At 42.3% G+C, this 27,598-nt stretch overlaps 1 protein-coding gene and 1 pseudogene across 6 annotated transcripts in view; both read left to right on the top strand.

The window, feature by feature from the left end:
- The first annotated feature begins 9,649 nt into the window (after positions 1 to 9,649).
- LOC129497545 (RNA-binding protein EWS-like) lies at positions 9,650 to 11,601 on the top strand (annotated as a pseudogene).
- Positions 11,602 to 12,343: 742 nt separating this feature from the next.
- COPS3 (COP9 signalosome subunit 3) overlaps positions 12,344 to 27,598 on the top strand; it is a 30,301-nt gene continuing 15,046 nt past the window's right edge. For 2 of the 6 annotated variants that reach the window (XR_008661917.1, XM_055306181.1), the window contains exons 1-7: positions 12,344 to 12,495; positions 16,875 to 17,004; positions 19,625 to 19,737; positions 19,831 to 19,880; positions 21,878 to 21,970; positions 23,688 to 23,867; positions 26,585 to 26,725. Coding sequence is in view for 5 of the 6 variants with exons in the window: in XM_055306181.1 (XP_055162156.1) it covers positions 12,441 to 12,495; positions 16,875 to 17,004; positions 19,625 to 19,737; positions 19,831 to 19,880; positions 21,878 to 21,970; positions 23,688 to 23,867; positions 26,585 to 26,725 (762 nt within the window). In the remaining variant the exon portion in view is untranslated. Of the gene's footprint in view, positions 12,496 to 13,185; positions 13,264 to 15,551; positions 15,766 to 16,874; positions 17,005 to 19,624; positions 19,738 to 19,830; positions 19,881 to 21,809; positions 21,971 to 23,687; positions 23,868 to 26,584; positions 26,726 to 27,598 lie in introns of those variants that run through there. The other 4 variants (XM_055306183.1, XM_055306182.1, XM_055306184.1 and 1 more) reach the window with 4 other exon arrangements.

The following is a 27,598-nucleotide window of genomic DNA, read 5'->3' as shown; positions in this document are numbered from 1 at the left end:
CAGATTTATAATACATAAATCTTCAAGGAGAAATTCACAATCATTGTCAGAGATTTTTAAATATCTACCAAAAACTGATATAACAAGTAGACTGAAAACCACCAAGGATATTAAAGACTTGAACAATACTGTCAACCAAGTTGACCTCATTAACATTTTTATAACACTCTACATACCAACAGTAATGTATGCATTCTTCTCCAGTGCACCTGGAACATTTATCAAGATAGGCCATATTCCGGCCCATAAAAGAAACTTCAACACATTTAAAATGATTCAAGTCATAAAAAAGTATGGTTTTTGACCATAGTGGAGTTAAATTAGAAATCAAGGACTGAAAGAACTCTGAAAAATCTCCAGGTGTTTGTAACCAAAAAACACTTCTAAATAATCCATGGCTCAAAGAATAAATCAAGAGAAAAATGAGAAATATTCTGACCTGAATGAAAATTGAAATACAACGTATCAAAATTTGCAGGGGCCATTAAAGTAGTGATGATTATTGAAACAGATATTTCATTCATGAAGATATATAGATGGTAATAAGCACATGAAAAGATCCTAACATCATTAGTCATCAAGGAGATGGAAAATAAATCCATAATTAGACATCACTTTATAACCACTAAATTGGCTAAAATTAAGAAGACTGGCCATAGCAAATGTTGACAAAGATGTAGAGGAACTGGAATTCTCATACACTGCTGGTAGAGATGAAAAATTGTACAAACACTTTAGAAAATATTCTGGCAGTTTCTTAAAAAGTTAAACATACAACTATCATACTATCCATTCGTTCCACTCCTGGCTTTGTACCCAGAAGGAAAGAAATATGTTCATATGAAAATTTGCACATGGATGTTCATAAAAGCTTTATTTGTAATAGCTCAAAAGTGGAAATAACCCAAATGTGTCCGCTAACATGTGACTACATTGTGTACTACCTAAATTGTGGTACATCCATATAATAGAATATTGTTTAGCAATTAAAAATGAGCAAACTAATGACAAATATAAAACATGGATTAAGTCTTTTTTTTAAAAGATTTTATTTATTTATTCATGAGAGACACACAGAGAGAGGTAGAGACACAGGCAGAGGGAGAGGGTGCCTGCCTCTCTATGCAGGGAGCCCGATGTGGGACTTGATCCTGGAACTCCAGGACCAATGCTCTGGGTCGAAGGCAAGCACTAAACTGCTGAGCTACCCAGGCGTCCCAAAACATGGATAAGTCTTAAAGTAATTATGGTGAATAAAATTAACTCGACAAAAAAGAATATGTATGGCATGATTATGTTCATATAGAATTCTAGGAAATGCAAACTAATCTATTGTGATTGAAGCTAATTAGTGGTTGCCAGGGAATTGGGAGATGTGAGGAGGAGAGAGATTACAAAAGGTAATGGATAGATTTTCTCTCTTCATTGAGGTGATGATTCCATAGGTGGGTACATAAGTCAAAATGTTTTACCAAATTTCTATCAAACTTTAAATTTGTGGAATTTTTTTGTGGATTATATCTCAATTTAAAAACAAAAGTTTTGAAAAAAAAAATAAAAAAAATAAAAACAAAAGTTTTGGAATGCCTGGGTGGGTCGGTGGTTGGCTCAGGGCATGATCCTGGAATCCAGGATCAAGTCCCACATCGGACTCCTTACAGGGAGCCTGCTTCTCCCTCTCTCTCTCTCTCTCTCTCTCTCTCTTTCTCTCTGTGTGTGTGTCTCATGAATAAATAAATAAAATATTTTTTAAAAGAAAGAGAAAGAAAACCAAAGCTGGAGGCAACACAGTTCTGGACTTCAAGTTATATTTAAAAGCTATAGTCATCAAAAAGCATGGTACTGGCACAAAAATAGACACATAGATCAACAGAACAGAATAGAAAATCCAGAAATAAACTCACAAATAATTATATGGTCAATTAATCTCCAACAAAGGGAGAATGAATATCCAATGGGAAAAACACACTCTTCAACAAATGATGTTGGGAAAACTGGACAGCAACATGCAAAGGAATCAAACTGGACCACTTTCTTACACCATACACAAAAATAAAGTCAACATGGATTAAAGACCTAAATGTAAGACCTGAAACCATAAAAATTCTAGAAGGGAATACAGGCAGGAACTTCTTTGACATCAGCTGTAGCAACTTCTTTCAAGATATGTCTTCTGAGGCAAGGGAAATAAAAGCAAAAATAAATTATTGGTACTACCTCAAAATAAAAAGCTCTGCACAGCAAGGAAACAATCAACAAAACTAAAAGACAACCTACTGAATGGGAGAAGATATTTGCAAATGACATACCCAATAAAGGGCTACAAAATATGTAAAGAAATGGTACAACTCGGGACTCCTGGGTGGCAAAGTTGTTTAGGCATCTGGCTCTCAGTTTCTGCTCAGGTTGTGATCTTGGGTCATGGGACTGGGCCCCAAAGATGGGCTCTGAGCTCAGTGAGGAGTCTGCTAGGGCTTCTCACTCTCTTTCCTTCTATTCCCACCCCCACCAAATAAATCAATCTTTATAAAACAACAATAACAACAAAAAACAACGATGCAAGTCAACACCCAAACAAGTAATCTAATTAAAAAATGGGCAGAGGATGTGAACAGATATTTCTCCCAAGAAGACATCCAGAAAGCCAGCAGACACATGAAAAGATGCTCATCATCATTTATCATCAGGGAAATGCAAATCAAAACTCCCAACAAGATATCACCATACTTATCAGAATGGCTAAAATCAACAACACAAGAAACAACAGGTGTTGGCAAGGATGCAGAGAAAAAGTAAACCTGTGCCCTGTTGGTTGGAATACAAACTAGTGCAGTCATAGTAGAAAACAGTATGGAGGTTCCTAAAAAAATTAAAAATAGAACTGCCTTACAATCCAGCAATCACACTGCTGGATATTTACCCAAAGAATATAAGAACACTAATTCAAAACGGATACAGGCACCCAGATGTCTATAGCAGCATTATTTATAATAGCCAAGATATGGAAGCAACCCAGGTGTCCATCGATTGATGAATGGATAAAGAAGATAAACAATGAATACTATTCAGCCATTATAAAGACTGAAATCTTGCCATTTGCAACGACCTGGGTGGAGATAGAGAGTATAATGCTAAAGAAAGTAACCCAGCAGAGAAAGACAAATACTATATGATTTCACTCATGTGGAATTTAAAAAACAAAACAGATAAGCAAAGGGGAAAAAGTGAGTGAGAGAGAGATGGGGCGGGAAGAGGCAAAGTAAGAAATAGACATAATAATAGAGAACAATCAGGGCTACTGGGTGGCTCAGTGGTTGAGCATCTGCCTTTGGCTCGAGTTGTGATCCTGGGGTCCTGGGACTGAGTCCCCCATTGGGCTCCTTGCAGGGAGCCTGCTTCTCCCTCCTCCTGTGTCTCTGCCTCTCTGTATGTTTCTCATAAATAAATAAACAAATAAAATCTTAAAAAAAAATAGAGAACAATAATGGTTACCAGAGGGGGTGGGGTGGGGGATGTGCTAAATAGATGATGAGGATTAAGGAGTTCACTTGTCATGATGAACACAGGGTGATATACGGTACTGTTGAATTACTATATTGTACACGTGAAACTAATAAAACATTGTATGTTAACCGAAATAAAAAAAAAAGAATTAGATGCACCCTAGAATGGAAATAGAGTATGGGTGCAAGGAATTAAAGGGACCAATTAACTTTTTGGAACTTTAAAAGTAGAAGTGGAAGGAAAGGATAGTAGATCCTCTGGAAGACAGCTAGGAAAGCTCTTGACTGACCTAGCTCTCTATACAATGTGAAGCTTGTTGGGATGAGCTTGCACTGTTAACGTATAAAGGTCATTCTGCTTTGTAGGATCTCTTATGATGTTGGCATGTACTAGCATCAAAAGAAGCTTGAACTGGATTCTGGCAATGGAGATCATATTCCTATCTCTGCCACTAGTGTGCTATGTGACCTTGGGCAAGTTACAGCTCCTTTCTGGCCTTCATTGACTCATCAGTAACAGGAAGGGGTTGACAAAATTGTCTCAGACAAATCATCTTAAATTCTGTCCATCTTCCAAACAAACAACCAAACAAATCAATTCTGCATGTCACTATGGGTAGAAACTTGGGATGGAAGAAGGATGGTAAATCTGGGAATCTAAGGTGCATTGGAGCCAGTAACTCAGATCACTATATTGTAGGAAATAAAGAACTGTTGGAAAGCAGATTACAAGGTAGTAGGGTATATTTTGTCTGGATTCTTTCTTCTCACCCTTTCACCCACATGCTCAGTACACTCCAGCTGCTATGGAGGGTTGTTACTGTCCTTCTGATGGAAATTGAAGGCCTTTTTTGGTCCCCATATTTCCCACTTGCCCATTGTACACAGTGAATGGAAGTTCAGGCTCTGGAATCAAACAGATAAAGATTTCAATCCTAGTTCTGCCAATAACTAGCTGAGTATCTTTGGCCAAGCACCTACATCTCTCTGAGCATCAATTTCCTCTTCTGAACAATGGAGAATAAAAATTGTGTCAAACGAGGATAGGCTAGGTTAAGCTGTGGCAATAATCAACCCCCAAATCTCAGTGGCCTAACGAAAGTTTATTTCTCACTATTGTGGTAGGCAGCCTCTAAAATGGCTCCCAGCAAGCCTCCTGGGAGTCATACTTTTGAAAAATCCCTGCTTGTGGGGTATGGGCTGGACCTAGGTGTTGGACCCTGGCTCACGGGTGCCAACGTGGCCCGGTGGACGCCCCAGAGACTCAGACCCCAGACAGGCAGATGCAATTAGCAAGGGGGTTTATTGAACGTTTGCGCAAACGGGCTCTCCGCCTCCGAGGAGGAAAAGAGCCCCGATTAGCAATTACAGGTATCTTTTAAAAGGCAAAAGGAAAGAAACTTCCTAAAGACAAAAGAACCGCGGGAGTCGCATGGCATCCAGGTTGATTTTGGGGAGGGTCAACATGAACCTATTCAGGGACATTCCAATCAGGGTGTGGGGGGGAAACGGTTTTCTTATTGTAAACAGAATGCTTTTAGTTGCTAAAATTTCAGGAAGACACCTGGATGGGCTGCCTCTGGGTTAGGGCTGGCCCTACTTACAAGGGGGGGGGGGAGGTTTCTTCATAGGTTACAAAAAACTAGGATTTCAGTATTTTTTCTTCTCTCTCTCTCTCTCTCTCTTTCTCAATCCATTTGGCATGGTATCAGTGGCCTTATGGAGAGGCCCCAATGGCAAGGAACTGAGGGAGATCTCTAGCTGATAATCAGCAAGTGCTGAGGTCCTGAAGCCTATGAGTAGGTCCTGAATCCTTCCAAAAACCACATGAATGAGCTTGGAAGCCAACTGTCTGCCTGTCAAGCCTTCAGAGGAGAACACAGCCCTGTACAACATCTTGATTACAGTCTTGTGGAAAGACTTGAGGTAGAGCTACCCAGTTCTGCTGCGACAAAATTCCTGATCCATGGAAATTGTGAGGTAATAAACAGTCAATTGTTACATAGCTGCATGTCCAAGAGGAGTGCTTGGCCCACTCAAGTCAGGGACTCATGCTGATGGAGGCTCCATCTCAATTACCTCTTCCATGATTAACCTGCCAGAGGAGGAATTGCACAATGGCTCTTAACACCCCCACCCCAAGAGCAAAACATGCCACTTTTACTTGTGTCTCATTGGCCAATGAAGTCACATAGTCACACCTAACTTCAAAAGAAGATGGAAGGAAATAAATGCAATATTTATGAATAGTCCCTATGCTTCCCACAATAAAATCTGCCTTGAAGGATTTTTGTGGGAGCCGTTAAAGTGCTGTATCCAGATGCTTGCAGCTACATATCAGAGAAAACACTGTGGGAACTTAAACAAAAGTTGCAACAATCAAGGGAACTTTTTGGCTCATACTTTTTGGCAAAACATCTAGAGGCAGGATTATTGCAAGAAAGACTGGATTCAGTGATTCAAAGATGCATATGACTGATTTCTTTGACTCTCTTCTCCATATTTTGAGATGTCAGCTTCATCCTAAACCTTGCGCCCCTCGGCGTTCCATAGTGATTGCCAGAAGCTATAAGCTTCCCTGATCAACGCAGCAGGAAGAGTGGTAGTAGGAGTCCTGAGCTTTCCACTAATTGGCTCAGCCTATGTCATATGCCCGACGTGTCTAGAAGGGAATAGTGATGTCATTCCCTGGGTCACTTGCTCAGATCTCCAAGTCAGTTTCCCCAGAACCACATGGATCTCCAAATAGAAGTGGAGTGTATGGATAATGCCTACACAAGTGCCCAACATTGTTTTTTCTCAATATTATCTACTATTCCTTTCCCTTTTTTTTCATTATTATTTTTCTACTATTCCTTTAAGGCACTTCACTTGGTAAAACTATTTCAGCGAGGAGCAGATAGCTGGCTCAGTTGGTGGAATGTGCAATTCTTGATCTTGAAGTTGTGGGTTCAAGCTCCCTGTTGGGTGTAGGGATTACTTAAAAAAAATAAAATCTTGGGCGCCTAGGTGGCTCAGTGGTAGAATGTTTGCCTTTGGCTCAGGGCATGATCCTGGGGTCCTGATATTGAGTCCCACATCGAGTTCCCCATAAGGAGCCTGCTTCTCCCTCAGCCCATGTCTCTGCTTCTCTTTCTCTCTGCGTCTCATGAATAAAGAAAATCTTTTTAAAAAATAAAAAATAAAAATAAAAAAGCTATTTCAGGGGCACCAGGATGGCTCAATCGGTAGAGTGTCTGCCTTCGGCTCAGGTCATAATTTCAGGTTCCTGGGATCAAGCCCCCCACATCTGGTTCTCTGTTCAGTGGGAGTCTGCTTCTCCCTCCCCCTCTGCCCCTGCTCCTGCTCTCTCTCTCAAATTAATAAATAAAAAAATTAATAAACACAATCTCTTTCTTAAAAAGCTATTTCAGCGATGAATTTGCAAATATCTACTGGATCTGAAAATGCTTTGCAAACTGAAAAAGCTGGACACATCTAAGAGATTATTTCTATTGTTATAGACAAGCAGTACCCAACTGAGACACATTAGGATCCTCCTCATTCACCATATTTTAGCCACACTGGCATTTTTTTCTTTTCCAGAAGCATGCCAAGTTTGTTTGGGTCTTAAGGTCTTTTTATACCATGTTTGCTCCCCTTTCTCTTGAATTCTATTCCTTTGGATCCTTTTTTAACTGGCTCCTCTCATCCTTCAGACCTCAGAAATACTTCCTGACCTTCCTGTACCCAATCACCATGTGACTTCCTTTGTAACATGTATTAACTATCTGAAATTATTTTGTTCATTTGCTTGCTTATTGTCTTGCTCCTCAAAGGAAAACTGAGTAGGCAAGGACTTTGTCTTGTTCTCAGACACATCCCCAGTATCTGGCACAGGACTTGACACATATTGGCCACAAAGTAGATGTATATTCAAAGAGAGAAAGAACAAATGATTAAATGTAGCATCTCCACCAACTGCTGTGCCATTGTTTGTTGTAAGATGTGTCTCAAGTAATTCTCAGATTTTACACATGACTAGCAAAAAAAGACACAAATTAAAATATATTCAATGTTATCCATGTAAGCTTATCTCTTTCAGTCACTTCATCCTGGAGAGGAAGAGAGAAGGGTAAAATGAGTCTTAGCTGTTTTGAAATGAGTGTAATTTGTCTCATGGCTCCTCTGTGCCAATTCAGTGTGCATCAGAATTACCTGCTTATTTATCTCAGATTACAGAGCATGACCTCAGAGTTGGTGATGCAGTAAATCTAGAGTGGGGGTTCAAGAATTTGCACTTCTAAGAACTTTCCAGATAGTGCTGATGCTACTGGTTGTAGAACTGCTTGGGAGACAGCTGTCACAATTTAAATAGGTAACACATTTTATTTTATTTTTTATTTATGAGAGAGAGAGAGAGAGAGAGAGAGAGAGAGAGAGAAGCAGGCTCCATGCAGGGAGCCCGACAAGGGACGATCCCGGGTCTCCAGGATCACGCCCTGGGCTGAAGGCTGCGCTAAACCACTGAGCCACCGGGGCTGCCCAAGGCAACACATTTTAAAGCAGGATTAGTACCTGCGGCTGTTTTGAATTACTGTAATGCTTTACTCCTCCACAACATTTTTAGCTTTCACTAAAATCCAAGTACATCTGTAGAAGTGTATCCTTTAAGTCAAAATATCTGTGTGTTGCAAAAGATCAAAGATTCAGGACCAAATGCTGCCATAGAACATTCAGGGGCACTTCCATCTTAGAGTACAAGTGTTAAAGTCAATCATCTAAATATGTCCCAAATTCACCAATTTATTTCAATCCATACTTTTAAGATACAATCATGTAGACTACTACAATGTCTTCCTAAATGGTTCTCTAAGGTCATCCATGTGAAGCGAGGCAACCTTTACTAAATTGCAAATCCAATGATGCTACTTGCTAAATAAAAATTCTCATTAGTTTCCCAGTCTTTTCAAGGAAAAGTCCAGTATCTTCTTTTTTTAATATTTTATTTATTTAGGGATCCCTGGGTGGCGCAGCAGTTTGGCACCTGCCTTTGGCCCAGGGCGTGATCCCGGAGACCCGGGATCAAATCCCACGTCGGGCTCCCGGTACATGGAGCCTGCTTCTCCCTCTGCCTATGTCTCTGCCTCTCTCTCTCTCTCTCTGTGTGACTATCATAAAAAATAAAAAATAAATATTTATTTATTCATTAAAGACACCAAGAGAGAGGCAGAGACACAGGCAGAGGGAGAAGCAGGCTCCTTGAAGGGAGCCCGATGTGGGACTCAATCCCAGGACCCGGGGATTATGCCCTGAGCCAAAGGCAAACACTCAACCGCTGGGCCACCCAGGTGTCCCAAAAGTGCAGTATCTTTAACACAGCTGACTTGATGTGGTCTCTGTCTACCTTGTAGCCCCACCTCATACCACTCCCCTCCAACCATCACGAGCTCCTTTCCTTTCCTCAATGTCAGATAGCAAATTCCCTCCTGCCACAGGGTCTTACCACATGCTGTTCTCTCAGGAAAATTTCGTCGCCCTTACCTTACTAACCTCTACTCCTTCTTCAGAGCTCAGCTTGTCTCATTTCTTCAAGAAAGCCTTTCCTATTGTTCCCAGGCTAGGTCAGTTTCTTCTGTTGCATGATCCTACAGAACTTTGTTCCATTCCTTCACAGCACTACCCCTTTTTTCAGGGTCTTTATTATTTTCAGGGAAGAAGGATCACAACTGTTCTTACCAGTGTATTCCTAGCACCTAACACAGCACGTTGTAAATGCTAAATAAATATATTGGATGTAATTTAAAATGCATGCTTATTTGCTCAACCCCTACTATGCACCAAGTCCTATGGTAGGCCCTTAGAGGATTCAGAGATAAGACAAATGCTTAAATTTAAGGAAGTCCATGCCAGTTAAGAGCAATGGATATGGTATGGACTTTGGAGACAATTTTCTGCAACAGAGTGGAAGTGTCTATATGAAAGTGCTTTGGTTGTCAATTGGAGGAAGGACATATCAATTCCTATGTACTGTTCTAAGTGTTTTATGTGGCTGAGGTCATTGTAGGAATCTTACAGATGGGGAAAACAGGCAGAGGACTTATAGAAAGTCACACAGCAAGCGAGAGGGAGACGGACATTGAGAGAACGAGAGGGAAGGAGAGAAAATGGCATCCACGGATTACAGTACCTACAGCCAAGCTGCAACCCAGCAGGGCTACAGGGCATACACCGCCCAACCAACTCAAGGATATGCACAGACCACCCAGGCATATGGGCAGCAGAGTTATGGAACCTATGGACAGCCCACTGATGTCAGCTATACCCAGGCTCAGACCACTGCGACCTATGGGCAGATCGCCTATGCAACTTCTTATGGACAGCCTCCCACTGGTTATACTACTCCAACTGCTCCCCAGGCATACAGTCAGCCTGTCCAGGGGTACGGCACTGGTGCTTATGATACCACCACTGCTATGGTCACTACCACCCAGGCCTCCTATGCAGCTCAGTCTGCAGATGGCACTCAGCCTGCTTACCCAGCCTAAGGGCAGCAGCCAGCAGCTACCGCACCTGCAAGACCACAGGATGGTAACAAACCCGCTGAGACTAGTCAACCTCAATCTAGCACAGGGGGTTACAACCAGCCCAGCCTAGGATATGGACAGAGTAACTACAGTTATCCCCAGGTACCTGGGAGCTACCCCATGCAGCCAGTCACAGCACCACCATCTTATCCTCCTACCAGCTACTCCTCTACACAGCTGACTAGTTATGATCAGAGCAGTTACTCTCAGCAGAACACCTATGGGCAGCCGAGCAGCTATGGACAGCAGAGTAACTATGGTCAACAAAGCAGCTATGGGCAGCAGCCGCCCACTAGTTATCCCCCCCAAACTGGATCCTACAGCCAGGCTCCAAGTCAATATAGCCAACAGAGCAGGAGCTACAGGCAGCAGAGTTCATTCCGACAGGACCACCCCAGTAGCATGGGTGTTTATGGGCAGGAGTCTGGAGGATTTTCCAGACCAGGAGAGAACCGGAGCATGAGTGGCCCTGATAGCCAGGGCAGGGGAAGAGGGGGATTTGATCTGGAGGCATGAGCAGAGGTGGGCGGGGAGGAGGACACGGTGGAATGGGCAGCACTGGAGAGCGAGGTGGCTTCAATAAGCCTGGTGGACCCATGGATGAAGAACCAGATCTTGATCTAGGCCCACCTGTAGATCCAGACGAAGACTCTGACAACAGTGCAATTTATGTGCAAGGCTTAAATGACAATGTGACTCTAGATGATCTGGCTGACTTCTTTAAGCAGTGTGGAGTTGTTAAGATGAACAAGCGAACTGGACAACCCATGATCCATATCTACTTGGACAAGGAAACAGAAAAGCCCAAAGGTGATGCTACAGTATCCTATGAACACCCACCAACTGCCAAGGCTGCTGTGGAGTGGTTTGATGGGAAAGATTTTCAAGGAAGCAAACTTAAGGTTTCTCTTGCTCGGAAGAAACCTCGGATGAACAGCATGCGGGGTGGTATGCCTCCCTGTGAGGGCAGAGTGATGCCACCGCCACTCCGTGGAGGTCCTGGGGGCCCCATGGGTCGCATGGGAGGCCGTGGAGGAGACAGAGGTGGCTTTCTGCCAAGAGGACCCCGGGGTTCCCGAGGGAACCCATCCGGAGGAGGAAATGTCCAGCACCGAGCTGGGAACTGGCAGTGCCCCAATCCGGGGTGTGGAAACCAGAACTTCGCCTGGAGAACATAATGCAACCAGTGTAAGGCCCCGAAGCCTGAAGGCTTCCTTCCACCACCCTTCCCGCCCCCGGGCGGTGACCGTGGCAGAAGCGGCCCTGGTGGCATGCGGGGAGGAAGAGGTGGCCTCATGGACCGCGGTGGTCCCGGTGGGATGTTCAGAGGTGGCCGCGGTGGAGACAGAGGGGGCTTCCGTGGTGGCCGGGGCATGGACCGAGGTGGCTTTGGCGGAGGAAGACCAAGCGGTCCTGGTGGGCTCCCTGAACCTTTGATGGAACAGATGGGAGGAAGAAGAGGCGGGCGTGGAGGACCTGGAAAAATGGATAAAGGCAAGCACCGTCAGGAGCACAGAGACCGGCCCTACTAGAAGCAGAGACCCCGCAGAGCTGCACTGACTACCAGATTTATTTTTTAAACCAGAAAATATTTTAAATTTATAATTCCATATTTATAATGTTGGCCATAACATTATGATTATTCCTTGTCTGTACTTTAGTATTTTTCACCATTTGTGAAGAAACATTAAAACAAGTTAAATGGTAGTGTGCCGAGTTTTTTTTCCTTCTTTTAAAGATGGTTGTTTAAAGACTAAACAATAGGAACCCCTTGTGAGCATGCTCAGTATCATTGTGGAGAACCAAGAGGGCGTCTAACTGTAACGATGTTCATGGTTGTGATTTTTTTTTAATAAAATTCCAAATGTTTATAAAAAAAAAAAAGAAAGAAAGAAAGTCACACAGCTCCTAAGTAGTAGGGAAGGGATTTGAATCCAGGCTACCTGCCTGGCTCCAGTCTTCATGACAGGTAAAATCCTCCTGGAAGAGGCGGCAATTAAGCCAGGCTTGAAGGATCTGGCCAGGTGGAAAACAGGACTGCCATTCCAAGCAAAATCCGGGAAATATGCGCCTAATTACAAGTTTCGTTTCTTCCTTTGCCCGGAGCCCCATTAAATAGCAGGAGGAATTTCATAAGTGCACCGAATAAAGAGAGAAGGAAAAGAAATCGAACTTCCGGCGGCACTAAGCAGTAGAACTGTTTCCATGGGAACAGTAACTGCTTCCCAGGTAGGTGAGATCTCGCGGTGCTTGAGCCGGCGGAAGTGACGTCGGGCCGCTGTTGAGGCCCTGTGGAGGATAGCCCTCCTCCCAGAGCAGCCGCCTTTTCCCGCGTGAGCTGCCTCTGCTGCTTGGGCCGCCGCGGGGAAATATGGCGTCTGCCCTGGAGCAATTCGTGAACAGTGTCCGACAGCTCTCGGCTCAAGGTGAGGCCCTGGACCGCCGGGCCGGGCCTGGGCGGGCCTTCCGGGCCGCGGGGACGGGCTTGCAACCCCAGCCGCCAGCGCGGACGGCTGGGACCTCCCTGTTGGTCCCGAGCCTCATCTTCGGGGCCGGGCTTGGGGTTGCGGCGCTTAGACCAGGGAGGGATCGAGCACGGCTGAGTTCGGGCAGCCCCCTTGCGCTCTAGGTCTCCGTTGCTCTCGTCTGCCTGCCCGTGCGCTGGGCGACCTGGCCACCTCGCTGGGGCCGGCTGGTCCCTCCTCCCCCCGGCCCGGGCCCCTTCCACCCGGGCGCTCCGCTTGACAGTTTTGGGGGCAGTGACTTCCGGTGGACGCCTTCCCGAGCGCCCATTGGTCTCCTCGGCCTCCCTTGCCTGCGGTGATTGGTACACCGCCTCGTCTGTCACCCTGGCGCTTGGCCGCCGCTGGGCTAGGCCGCGGGCAGCAGGCGCGAGATGAATCCTTTCTGGGTGCCTTGGCTCGGAGGCTCGCCTTGGCCGGCCCCTCGGCTGCCGGCCGGCGCGCCCTCGGGAAGCCTCCGCGCCTATTTTAGTCCCGCAGAGTGCAGAGGGAGCTCTCGCTCGAAGGGCTCCATTTCCAGGGGCGGAATGATGACCGTTGTTACTTAAATTTTCATGCTCTTTGATTCAATTCATCTCATCAACTTGCACATAGGATGCTGGACTCAGAATTCAAGTAATCAGCTGCAGGCTGCGAAGGTCCCTTTCACTACCCTGTTTCTTTTTCTCTAAGGTAAAAATAAGCCCCTGCTTCAGAGGTGTTGGGCTTGAATGAGAGGAACCTTGTAAAAGCACTTGAAACACTACCTCATATTTGGAGTGCAGTAGATGCAGTTAAAAATTATTGCTAGGGGATCCCTGGGTGGCGCAGCGGTTGGGCGCCTGCCTTTGGCCCAGGGCGCGATCCTGGAGACCCAGGATCGAATCCCACATCGGGCTCCCGGTGCATGGAGCCTGCTTCTCCCTCTGCCTGTGTCTCTGCCTATCTCTCTCTCTCTCTCTCTCTCTCTCTCTGTGTGTAACTATCATAAATAAATAAAAATTTAAAAAAAATTATTGCTAGCAGCTCTTAATCTGTAAGGTTCTAGGAGCTGCGTGACCTTGGACAAGTCACCTTTAATCTCTTGAGTCTCAATCTCCATTTGTAAAAATAGAGGAGTGCTATGTCCCTCACTGTTATTATGAGTTACTGATCGGATATGAAGCCATACTTAATGAAATACTTCTCCTTACCCTTATTATTGATAGAAACGAGGTTCACAGTTAAGGCACAGACTTGCAGTCTCTATGAATGAAGAAAACATTCATTCATTTATGCCACAAACTATTTGATTTCTACTTCCTAGGATGTAGTATGGGTATTTAGATTTGGGTTAGAATCTTGTCAATCACTACATGTGTGAGCCACTTAATTTTCCCTGGGCCAGTTTTCTCACAAAATGAAGCAGGGACTATTTAGCATCAAGTGAGATTTATCTGAAAGCTCTGCATGGATGCTGTGCAAGTCACTGCTTTAGGAACAGTCTGCTAGGCAGAGATAAAATTGATACTTTCGCTGCCTGTGGCTTCTGTGCCTCATGGTCACTGCCTAGTAAATGTTTTTGAGGCTTCTGTTTTTTCTGGTCTTACTCAGAATTTTCTCTTTTTTAAGATTTTATTTATTCCTGAGAGACACAGAGAAGAGAGGGAGAGACATAGGCAGAGGGAGAAGCAGGTTCCCTGTATGGAGCCCGATGTGGGACTCGATCCTAAGGACCCCGGGATCATGACCTGAGCAGAAGGCAGACACTCAGTCACTGAGCCACCCAGGTGCCCCCTCTTACTCAGAATTTTCTAATGTGGACCTTAAGTGAAGGGAGTTTCATAATTTCCAGCTTTCTTTGATTAGAGGAAATTTCTTAGGCCACATGTCTGATTGGGCTTGTGTCAGATGCACCCTGTGGCACTGAACTTATTGTTAACTCTCCCCTTGACCTACATTAATTATAATTCTTATAATTTCATAGTGACCTAGCTTTTAAGTCTCAACTCTGCATTGGTTACTTAATTGGGGAAAAATAATGGACTGAAATATTTATTTCTGTGTTTCATATCATTGTAAATGTATTTAGAGTAGCAAGTAAAAAGGAGGCAAATTGTGTAGAAGATTTCACATTTAGCAGTGAGATTTATAATAAAATGGTGGTATTTCCCCATTCAACTTGTGTTATCTCTGAAAGATGATGCCTAATCAGATCACAGATTTTTTTATTCTTATTTTGCAGTGCTGTTATGTGATGATAATAGTATATTTCTTTATATTTGATAAAAATTTAATAGTATAGAAGCCCGAGAAACGAAATTACCAAACCTCCTAGCTACACTTTTTTTTTTTTTAAGATTTTATTTATTTTATTCATGAGACACAGAGAGAGAGAGAGAGAGAGAGAGAGAGAGAGAGAGAAGCAGAGACACAGGCAGAAGGAGAAGCAGGCTCCATGCAGGGAGCCTGATGTAGGACTCGATCCCGGGAGGGATCTGGGCGGAAGGCAGGCGCTAAACCGCTGAGCCCAGGGATCCCCAGTCACTTGGTTTTTAAGTATTCTACTATTTAAGTGGGTTTTTTTTTTTTTTTGTAAGAAGAAAAATCCCTCAGCTACTAAATAAAAATAGCTGATATTTATAGTTTGAAGTTCAAAATGCAAAAGAGAACTCTAAAGGAGAAGACAAGTGGTTGTTGCCCATGGACTTATATAAACCCCATACACACCACCACCATTACCCCCAGGAGGATAGCTGAGTAGCCTTGGCAAGTGTAGTGTGGCCATGGTATCTTTTATCAGTATAACCCATCAAAATTAGAGTGAGTCTACTTTAGAGTGCTAACTCAGGCCTAACTAAATTCTGTACCTTATTTGTTATAACATTGTGGTATGTGAGAAAAATCAGTGGATCAATTAGGCGATTAATTAACAGGCTGTTGATTGATTGGGTGGTAAATAAGCACTGTATTGTGATACTGGAGAAATGACACAGCCTGTCAATCTGAATTTGTGTTGAATTACCTAACCACCACAACCCCAGGTGATGCACAACATATTTTCAGGTTAGGTAAGGGAAGGCGGGTGAGATGAGGGCCCGAAGAAGACTCAAGCTGATTGTTAAATGAAGTGTATGAATTGGTAGTGGAGGACTCAGGGGAACAGAGTGAAGGAGGGAACACCAAACATGGAGAACAGGATGTGTCGAGTCCAAGGTAAGAGAACATGGCATGTTGCTTGAATTTTCTGAACTTTGTGTGACCAGAGTAGGTGTGTGTGTTGGAAGGGGGCAGGTAGCAGGAGGTAAGGCTGGGGCGGTTCAGAGCCCTGTTACTTGCCTGAGGCATTTGGACTTCTTCCTTTTTTTTTTTTTTTTTTTAATTAAGATTTTATTTATTGGGATCCCTGGGTGGCGCAGCGGTTTAGCGCCTGCCTTTGGCCCAGGGTGCAATCCTGGAGACCCGGGATCAAATCCCACATTGGGCTCCCTGCATGGAGCCTGCTTCTCCCTCTGCCTGTGTCTCTGCCTCTCTCTCTCTCTCTCTCTCTCTGTGACTATCATGAAAAAATAAATAAAATCTTTAAAAAAAATATTTTATTTATTTATTCATGAGAGATACAGAGAAAGAGGCAGAGACATAAGCAGAGGAAGAAGCAGACTCCTCATAGGGAGCCCGATGCAGGACTCGATCCCTGGACCTCGGGATCCCTGAACCTTGGGATGATGCCCTGAGCCAAAGGGAGACACTCAACTGCTGAGCTACCCAGGCATCTTGCATTTGGGCTTCTTAGAGCCATTGGAGTAGTTTGAATTTTACATTTTGGGAATATCACACAGGTACCAATATGGAGAATGGGCAGGAGGAGAGAAAGAGTGAAGTAGGGGGACTGTTTTCAAAGATTTATGATGTAGTCCAGGCAAGAAATGAGAAAGGTCTGAATTATGGCAGGCGAGAGAAAAAGGAATGGAGACTTAGGAAGTAAAAATTAAAAGTAAAATCGTATTTGGTAATGTTCTGTTATAGAGAAGGAGATGATACTGGTGGTAATAGTAATGTGTGCATTCCTGGCTTGGGCGATGGAAGAGAGAACAGAGGAAACGTACAAACTTTCAGGGGCCAGAGGGAAATGGGAGGTCTGGTTTTGAGGTCATAATCAAGGCCATTTCAATTCTCTGGCCCTTTTGAGTCCTCATCTGAAATGAAGGAGATACAAGAAATCATCTTTAAGTCATTTCTTGCTCTGAGGTATGAAGTCTGTGGTTAGAGTTTCTTTAGTTTGGTTAGTGCTGTAACTGAATGATAGTGTTATTCCTGTTTTCCAGGGCAAATGACTCAGCTTTGTGAACTGATCAACAAGAGTGGGGAACTCCTTGCAAAGAACTTATCCCATCTGGACACCGTGCTGGGGGCTCTGGATGTACAAGAGCATTCCTTAGGCGTCCTTGCTGTTTTGTAAGGGGGATCTTCTTTTATAGTCTTGTGCTTGCTAAACCTGAACGCTTTCTGGCTGTATTTGTGTGTGTGTGTGTGTGTGTGTGTGTGTGTGTGTGTGTGTGTGTAGAAAAATAAGCCATGTAAACAACATTGAGTTCTTTTGCACAATTATAAAGTCAAGTCATAGGAGTTACATTTTACTCATCCTAGCTAATCATGGCATGTTTTCCAGTTTTATCATTAACTCTTGTTTATGTTTATACACATTTTGAAATTTAGTTTAAAAAATCAAATGGCTATCTCAGTTGTGGGCACTATGGTTTGAGTTTATCTGAATACTTTTCTTCATGTAATCCATTGGATTGTCTGCATTTTCTACCTTGGAAAGGAAATAGGGAAGAGTGATGGCACAGGGCACAGTGGGAAATGTGAAGTCAGATTACCAATGATCCAAAGCAACATTGCTTCAGATTCCCTTCAAAGAAGCTCAAGCTGTTCAAGACCAAATTAAATAGATCTTACTTCATTTGGGGTTCCTTGTAATTCTGTGTGCTTGACAGAATTCTTTTTCTCATGTTTTAGATTTATAAATTGGGATGTTATGGTTGTCATGAAAGTTGAAACAATGTAAATAAACCGAGAGAAAATTGATTCAAAGCAAGGGTCTGGCTTCACTGATCAGCAATCCTGAGACAAAGATGTGTCAGGAATAGAGTTTACAGAAGGAACTTTGTCAGAATGAAAGAGTCTGGAGCTGTGCTATACAATGTGGTAGCCACTAGCCACATGTGGCTATTTAAGTATAAATTACTTAATGCTTTAGTTCCTCGGTTGTACTAGCCACTTGTCAAGTATTCATTAGCCACATGTAGCTGCTGTGTTGGACGGTACAGATAGAGAACATGTCTACCATTGCAGAAAGTTCTTTTGGGATGGTGCTGGTGGGTAAAGATTTCTGCTGTCTGGTTCCTGGTTAAAAATAAAACAGAGGGCAGCCCGGGTGGCTCAGCGGTTTAACGCTGCCTTCAGCCCAGGGTGTGATCCTGGAGACCGCAGATTGGGTCCCGCGTCAGGCTCCCTGCATGGAGCCTGCTTCTCCCTCTGCCTGTGTCTCTGCCTCTCTCTCTCTCTCTGCGTCTCTCATGAATAAATAAATGTTATTTAAAAAAATAAAATGGATAGCATGCATGTTTATGCACACATAAATACGTGTAGATGTGTATCAAGTGGGGTAAGTACATGAAAGCATTTTGAAGCTCTAAAGTATATCTGTAAAAGAAAACCTGGAGTGAACACTGAGCTTGTTTCCGAGTACCCTGGTTTTGAATTATATTCTTCCAGTTACAGGGTATGCGGCCCTGAGCTTCATATTTGTGCTTATAAAATGGAAATCACAATGCGGTGCAGACCTATTGTGAAGCCCAAATGAGATCGTTTGAGGTAACATTTTGGTAATGAGAAAGTTCAATTACAGATGTGAAGTGACACTGTTAAGTTGAATAATATATGTATTGATAGAAGGATAGATACAAAGATGTAGCAGAAATTGTGTTCAGGCAATAATATCCATTTTGTTTTTCTTGAAGTTAGTTTTAGCAGTTCATTTTATTTGTGGAAAAAAAAAAAAGAGTTTGTAGTGTACTTATAAGCGATGCCTGAGCAGTAGCAGTGTATCTGCTTTCTTCCCTGGCCCCTCTCAGTGTTTGCAGAAAGGCTCATCTGCCAGGTGGCTCAGGGTGGACCATCCATGTCCTCCCCTGGTTTCCCCCCCTTCTTTCAGGCCTACCCTTTAGCTGGACCACAGCACCCCATGACCCATGGGCCGTAGCCTCCAGCCCATCCTCAGTCCTCATGCCATCCTCAGGAAAAACAAGTGGTTTTTATTTTTTTATTTTTATTTTTTTATTTTTTATTTTTTTTAAATTTATGATAGTCACACAAAGAGAGAGAAAGGCAGAGACACAGGCAGAGGGAGAAGCAGGCTCCATGCACTGGAAGCCCAACATCGGATTCGATCCCGGGTCTCCAGGATTGCGCCCTGGGCCAAAGGCAGGCGCTAAACAGCTGTGCCACCCAGGGATCCCAACAAGTGGTTTTTAAATGGGTAAATAGCCCTAAGCACATTGGAGCTCAAAAGAACTATGGTTTTGTAAACTTTTGGTTAGAAGTTTATATCGTTCATTCATGAATATTAGCATGATATTTGGCCTCATTTAATGGAGTTTTCTTTTGTGAAAGTTCCTTTTAAAACATATTTTCTTCAACCTTTGTGTCTTGATCATGCCAAGAACCAGGCCAGTCTCATAGACTCTCTTAGTTTTTGAAAATATCATGACTCATTTACCTTCTTTTTTTTTTTTTTTACGATTTTATTTATTATTCATGAGAGACACAGAGAAAGAAGCAGAGACACAGACAGAGGGAGAAGCAGGCTCCCTGTAGGGAGCCCGATGTGGGACTCGATCCAGAACCCTGGGATCATGCCCTGAGCCAAAGGCAGATGCTCAATCACTGGGCCATGCATCCCCTCATTTATTTTCATAGAGCACTAGAGATAGGCAGGCCTTCTGACCTCAGTTCCTTCTTGTTTTCCCCTGCAAAATATCAGGATGAATTGATTCTTTTCTCTTTATTCCAGGTTTGTGAAGTTTTCCATGCCTAGCGTTCCTGACTTCGAAACATTATTCTCACAGGTTCAGCTTTTCATCAGCACTTGTAATGGGGAGCACATCCGATACGCAACAGACACTTGTAAGCCAAATAACCCTTTGTTTATTTCTCACTGAATGCATTTTGCCCATCTAGTCAATGATATTGTCAACATTCTGTCATTGCCATCTCTAGTTGCTGGGCTCTGCCATCAGCTGACAAACGCGCTTGTGGAAAGGAAACAGGTAAGCAATGTTATTTAAGTATTTATGGTTATGTTTTAAGAACTATCCAAGTTACACAAAGTACTGATTTGTTAAGGTTCTGGGTTAGTACTGAGCACCCTGACAAATAAATGTGGTGGCCATGCATTGGCTGTAGGGACAGCTGGCTCCTACATCAGGGGAGGCCTCTGAGATGCCGAGAGCAATAGTGCCTCAAGGCAGTCTACTGCTGCTGGTGGATGTTTTTGGAATGACTATCGTAGTGCCTGTTATGTTGTAATATATGGGGATTTTGTTTATTTGCTAGAACTTTTAACTTTTGACTATGACGTTTTAGCCTACAAAAAGACCATATGAAGAATCCTCCTGTACCCTTCACCCAGATTCTCCAGATGTTAACGTTTTACCACACTTACTTACCTTTTCTTTCTTTTTTATTTTTTTTCTGAGCCATTGGAAAAAAAATTGCAGATATGTTGCCACTTACCCTAGATACTTCAATGAATGTTTCCTAAAAATTAGGACATTCTCTTACATAACCATAGTAAAATGGTCAATATCAGGAGATGAATGTTGATAGAATCTTTTAAACAAATCTAATGACCTTATTCAGATTTTGCCACTGGTTTCCCTAATGTCCTTTAAACAAAAATCTCAGATCATGAATTGCATTGGGTTGTCATGTCTCTTTTATTTCCTTTAATCTGAAACAGTTCTTTGGTCTTTAATTTTTGTGGTACTGACATAGGTTATAATTGGGTTTCTTTTTATTTATTTATTTATTTATTTATTTATTTTTTTTTTGGCTTCTTTTTAAATTATTATTTGAAATCGAACTTTGAGATAGTGCTTAGAAGGAGACAAAACCGAAAGAACCATTTGGTATTTTATAGGAATATTAAATTGTAGTTTGAAAGAGATGGTTAAAAAAAAAGTCCTTCTTGAAAAAACCATGTAAGTTATTTAGCAATTTTAGAGTCACATCTCCTGTCCAGAAACTGATTACCCTTCACTTGAAACTCGGTTTGGTATTTTTTTTTTTTTTATAAATTAATTTTTATTGGTGTTCAATTTACCAACATACAGAATAACACCCAGTGCTCATCCCGTCAAGTGTCCCCCTCCGTGCCCGTCACCCATTCACCCCCACCCCCCGCCCTCCTCCCCTTCCACCACCCCTAGTTCGTTTCCCAGAGTTAGGAGTCTTTATGTTCTGTGTCCCTTTCTGATATCTCCCACACATTTCTTCTCCCTTCCCTTATATTCCCCTTCACTATTATTCATATTCCCCAAATGAGTGAGAACATACACTCGGTTTGGTATTTATAATCAAGGCAGGAAACAGTCTGTTTATAAGTTTTTTGGTATCAGTTTCAATAGGAATCTATTATCAGGTGAGAGAGGGTGGTGGTGGAGAGAATTTATGGCTGATCCGTAGACTGCCCTGTGGGAAAATGCCAACTAATCAGGTTCTTTATTACAAATGATTTGAAAAGTTTTTGGTTTGTTTTTGTTTTTGTTTTTTTAAGATTTTACTTATTTATTTATTCGTGAGGACACAGAGAGAGGGAGAGTCAGAGATACAGGCAGACGGAGAAGCAGGCTGTACGCAGGGAGCCCGATGTGGGACTCAATCCCGGGTCTCCAGGATCAGGCCCTGGACTGAAGGCGGCGCTAAACCGCTGAGCCACTGGGCTGCCCCTGATTTGGAAATTTTTTGTTTTGATATAAATGTAATGAACTGTTGAGAAAGTATTATTGCTTTTGATTATTGATCTTCGGTGAAAAAAAAAGCTTTATGATGTAAAAAATGATGCTGAATTACTCTACAGAACAACTTAAGAAAACATTTTCTGACTGAGTAGGGACAGAAATTTCCTGAAAGAGTATGGATACCTCATATTGTTATTTAAAGGAACCTATCAATTAGTGTTATTTTTTATTTGTAAGTGACAACCTAAGATCCAATGTGCTGCCATCTTTGAGAACTTATCTGAAAGAGATGTCATTTCTGACAGCCCCTGCGAGGAATCAGCATCCTTAAGCAAGCCATAGACAAGATGCAGATGAATACAAACCAGCTGACCTCAATACATGCCGATCTCTGCCAGGTAAGCTACCGAAGAGTGTGTCTCCCTGAGTCAGAGGTAGAAGGTTGGTCCTGTGTTTGCTTAATAAAGGAAAACAATTTGGTGGAGAGTGTGATACATTCTAGAAGTTGAAATAGAAGTAGGTACATTGTTAGCCAGGGAATTTTCAGCTGGCTGCTACTGAATGCAAACTGTAGAATGGGGGGCTCAGGCGGTAGGTTTGTGATGTGAGGAAACTGAGTAATAATGCATGCGGTGTTAAAAATGTCCCAGGTCATTTTCTTTTTAAGGAATTCTAGAGCCTGAGAATAAATACAGGTAACTTCTTACAACTTAAAGTGTTACTCATTTGTTTTATTTTACATGGTTCAAAATCCAGAAGGCAAAAGGGAAGATATGTAATGAAGTCTCCCTACCACCCTGCTCACTAGTCTCACTCATCTCTTCTCTCCAGAGGATATCTGTGTTAGTTTTTTGTGTATCCTTCCAAAAGGAATTTTGTGCACATATACTCAAATGCGTGCATTCCCCCCCCTTTTCTTTTTACACAAATAGCAGTGATCTGCATGAACTCTTACATACCTGCTTTTTTCTTTTCTGTTTTTTAAAAAAGATTTTATTTATTCATGAGAGACCCAGAGAGAGGCAGAGACACAGGCAGAGAGAGAAGCAGGCTTCATGCAGGGAGCCTGATGCAGGACTCGATCCCAGGACTCCAGAATCACGTCCTGGGCCAAAGGCAGATACTCAGCCACTGAGCCACCCAGGCTTCCCACTTTTTTCTACTTAATATATCTCGGAGAGGACTCTACATCCATGCGTTACAGCTACAGAGTATTCCATAATACTCTGGGGACTGTGTCTTTAATTAAAATAATGTGGTACCTGGATTATTCCAAATACATGTCCTAGTATCACAGAAAGGTGCTTTCTTTTTTCTTTTTTTTTTTTTTTAAATTTTTTTTTTGATTTTTATTTATTTATGATAGTCACATAGAATGAGAGAGAGGCAGAGACACAGGCAGAGGGAGAAGCAGGCTCCATGCACCGGGAGCCCGACGTGGGATTCGATCCCGGGTCTCCAGGATCGCGCCCTGGGCCAAAGGCAGGCGCCAAACCGCTGCGCCACCCAGGGATCCCTTTCTTTTTTCTTTTTAAAAAAACTTTTGTAACTGAAGTATAACAAACTTTAGGGAAACAAACCAACCAGGGACCGTGCACTGGTCTTAAACATCTACCTCTGAGTTTGTACCTATATCTATACCTGTGCCAGCATTGTACAGTTACAGAATGCTACCACGTGTTTGGTTTTGAGTTTGAGTTGAGCAGTTCTCTACATTTACATAAAGGTTCAGCAATTGAAAAGAAATAATTGAAGAGAAATTTCCATTTTTAATCATACCATACTGGTCTGTTTCTGTTCCACTAATTCAAAGAGAAAAAGGACTTACTTGTCTGGGTATCTGTAAACAGAATGGGTGCTAGGTGGGCTAATAAGGAGTTTTAATTCATCTGTGGAGTACTTTATCTCATGGCTGCATTTAGTCTTTTATAAAGAAATGCTATTTTATTCTGAATGCTTAGGAAAATGGGGGTAATGTGGCAACATTTAGAACATTTTTTAATAAAATGGTTTAAAATATTGTCTTGAACTTTCTGAGAATCTGTGAATTTGCTCCTGCTTCTAAAGCCTGCCAAGTACAATGAAAATGATGACTTCATATAAAATTTTTCACAGCTTTGTTTGCTGGCAAAATGCTTTAAGCCTGCCCTCCCGTATCTTGATGTAGACATGATGGATATCTGTAAAGAAAATGGAGCCTATGATGCAAAGCACTTTTTATGTTACTATTATTATGGAGGGATGATCTATACTGGGCTGAAGAACTTTGAAAGAGCGCTGTACTTTTATGAACAGGTAATCATCTCTCTAAATGCCCCTGAGGTTGTGTTGAACTTGTGTGATCAAAGAAGTGCACAGCTGGAATGGATTGATCTCAGGCCTCTGAGTTTTGAGTGGAGGTCCTTTCAAAGGCTGTTTCTCTGTGATCATGTAAATAGTGGTAAACTGTTGCTTAAGTTGAAGGGCAGTAGCACTGGAGGGAAGAACAGTACAGAGTGGGGTCTAATTTAGGCCTTGCCACTCACACCCTGTCTGATTCAGGTTAAGTTCTGTATGTCTCTTGACCTTTATAGCTTCCTTTGCAGAAAGGGATGAGGTTGAATTGAATGATCTTTGAAATGTCTTTTTGTTCTGAAACCATCTGTGGTATTTTGTTAAATTTTATTTACTTTAAGTTAAACATTCTTTGTTTTGTGTCCGTGTAACGACCACTGGTCTATGTAATGAGATATATTACATAATTTGGTAAAAATTTTTTAGAGTCTGAGAAAGAGATATAATATTGGCTAATACTAGTATTTTAAAAGAAATTTGTTAGATATTTATATTTCTTATTATATTCATAGCACGTATTAAGGTAATAAAGGATTCATATTCTAAGCCTTGAAGGAGCTCACAATTTAGTGGAAGTGTTAACACATAAATACACATGCATGGCATGCCTCTCTGACAGAGCATTGCCTCATTGCGTCGGGGTTGATAAGCACTGCTAAGGGGACCAAGGGAAGGGTCAACAGAAGGTGCTCTTGGGCAGAGATAGTGTCATTAAAGGATGTGTCTAGTCAGGGGTCCCTGGCTGGCTCAGTCAGTAGAACATGCACCTCTTGACCTTGGGGTCTTGAGGTAAAACTCTTTTTTGGGTGCAGAGCTTACTCAAAACAATGATGTGTCTAGTCAAGCAAAATCTTCAAGGTGACTTCTCTTTAAGAGTACATAGTTCTTCAGAAAATGATAAACACACTTCACAGCCACTGAGCAGATGATCATTTTATAGCCCAATATGATAGCTGATAACATACTGATGAGCCAGAAATATCAAGATAATGAGGACATTAAAAAGGCAGAAAAGTATGTAATGCACTTAGAAAAAATATTTCTATCACAAGTAGTTAAAATTTTAAAAACAAAACATTTTGATACAGATAATAGGATTCTTTTCCCTGAAAGTGCATTTATCCCCTGATTTTGCCCTAACGACAAGCATTGTCTTGTGTTTGTCTAGTTCATGTGACTGAATAATTACACAGGCAGCTATAGATGACATTAGTACCTTCATTTCAGAAGGGGATACAGATTTTCTTATGGCTTAAAAAAAATTCCAAAAGAAAGATGCACTTACTGGAAAAAAATTAGATCATACAGTATTATATAAAGCAAAAAGTGAGAGCAGCTTCATCTTCTCATATCATTCCACATGTTGACCTTCTTGATTTACTAAGTCCTTGATGGGTGGAAATGTAAGTTGATTGTGATGTATAAAGCAGTGTTGTGGGTAGGAGTCGTTGTATTTGTATCCACATGCATTTCTGTGTTTCTGTAGAATCTCAAGTACCTCAAAGTTTCAGTGATGGGTTTTGATTTGGAATATTTGAGCTGACTTGGGTATGATAGTTTTTACTTCTCCCTGACCTTTATAAATCTGGTAAAATAAAGTGGAAAGGCAGCCACAGAATAGGAGAAGATATTTGCAGATCATATTTCTGATAAGAGACTTCCAGCCAGAATGTACAAAGACTTCTTACAACTCAACAGTAAAAAAACTAAAATTTAAAAATGGTCAATGGATTTGAATAGAAATTTCTCCAGAGAAGACACACAAATGGCCAATAAATACATGAAAAGATACTCATCATCGTTAATCATCAAGGAAATGCAAATCAAATCCACAATATACCAATTCACACCCAGTGGAATGGCTAGAATTAGGAAGAGACAGCCAACAATAACCAACATTGAGGAGCAGGTGAAGAATTTGGGATCCTCATAACTGCCCATGGGAATGTAAAATGGTGTGGCCACTGTGGTAAACAGTCTGGGATTCCTCAAAATGTTAACCTAGAGTTACCACCATGACCCAGCAATTCCACTCTTAGGAATATACCTGAGGGAAATGAAGACAAATGTCTACCCCAGAATATGTACACTGATGTTCATGGCCACTTTATTCATAGCAGCCAGGAGGTGAGACAACCTGAATGCCCATTAACTGAGGATGAATAAATGAAATGTGGTCTATCCATACAGTAGAATATCATTCAGCCAGAAAGTAGAATGAGGCACAAAGTATCTGCTACAACATGGATGAGCCTTGAAAACAAGTCAAAGAAGCCAGTCACGAAAGCCCATGTCTTTATTATGATGCCATTTATGTAAAATGTCCAGAATAGGCAAATCCATGGAGACAATGTAGAACAATGGTTGCCTAGGGTTGGAGGGAGGAGAGAATGGGGAATGACTGCTAATGGGTATAGGGTTTCTCTTTGGAGGGATGAAAGTGTTGTTGTGAAATAAGGTAATGGTCATAAATAGTTGGATAGCTCGGTGAGTATACTGAGAGCCACTGAGTAGTATTCTTGAAAACGGTCACTTCATAGCACGAGAATCCTCTCTCAATAAAGACGCTATTAAAAATACTGATACGACATGTAATGCCAGAATTGTTATTTAATTAAAGTGATACACGTGGCTGATTACCCTTTTTGCTGTGGTGTGCTCTCTCCCCTCTTGCTCAGGCTATAACTACTCCTGCCATGGCGGTCAGTCACATCATGTTGGAATCATACAAAAAGTATATTCTAGTTTCTTTGATATTACTTGGAAAAGTACAACAGCTACCGAAATACACGTCTCAAATTGTGGGTAGATTCATTAAGGTGAGTTTTTTAAATTGATGTCCTAGGTGACATGTTAAGTCCATAGAGAAATTGTAATAATACCTAGTTCTGTAATTTTATTTTATAATGACTTTGCTCTCCCAGCAGCTTCCAGTTAGCAGACACTTAATACATTTAATAGCAGACACTTGTGGTCTGGGAGCTGCAGTTCTCACAGAATCTCTATTCCATTCCACACACCCTCTGATCACCTGGTTGAGCTGGAATGTTTCTTAGAAATTTGTATTCAGGGGCCCCCCAGGTGGCTCGGGTTGAGCGCCTGCCTTCAGTCCAGGGCGTGATCCTGGAGTCCTGGGATCAAGTCCCATATCAGGCTCCCCTGCATGGAGCCTGCTTCTCCCTCTGCCTGTGTCTCTGCCTCTCTCTGTGTCTCTCATGGGTAAATAAGTAAAATCCTTAAAGAAAAAAAAAATTTGTTTTCAAACTTTTGGTCTGAGTAATAATTGCCATAGATATTTAGGCTCCTACAAAGGTTGATTTGTTGTGGTTATTGTTATCCTTCATTACAGTTTAGCAGAAATACTGGAAAGGCAGTGTTGGTTTTTTTTTTTTTTAAAGATTTATTTATTCATTCAGAGAGAGCAGGAGAGAGGCAGAGACACAGGCAGAGGGAGAAGCAGGCTCCACGCAGGAAGCCCGACGCGGGACTTGATCCGGGGTCTCCAGGATCACACCCCGGGCTGCAGATGGTGCTAAACCGCTGCGCCACCGGGGCTGCCCGAATTTTTTTTTTTTTTTTAAGATCTTATTTATTCAGGAGAGACACACAGAGAGGGAGAGACACAGGCAGAGGGAGAAGCAGGCTCCCTATAGGGAGCCCGATGGGGGACTTGATCCCAGGACCCTGGGATC

Source organism: Nyctereutes procyonoides, unplaced genomic scaffold (assembly GCF_905146905.1).
Source record: "Nyctereutes procyonoides isolate TBG_1078 unplaced genomic scaffold, NYPRO_anot_genome, whole genome shotgun sequence".
Taxonomy (NCBI): Eukaryota; Metazoa; Chordata; class Mammalia; order Carnivora; family Canidae; genus Nyctereutes; species Nyctereutes procyonoides.
This window is presented reverse-complemented; position numbering and strand designations above follow the sequence as displayed.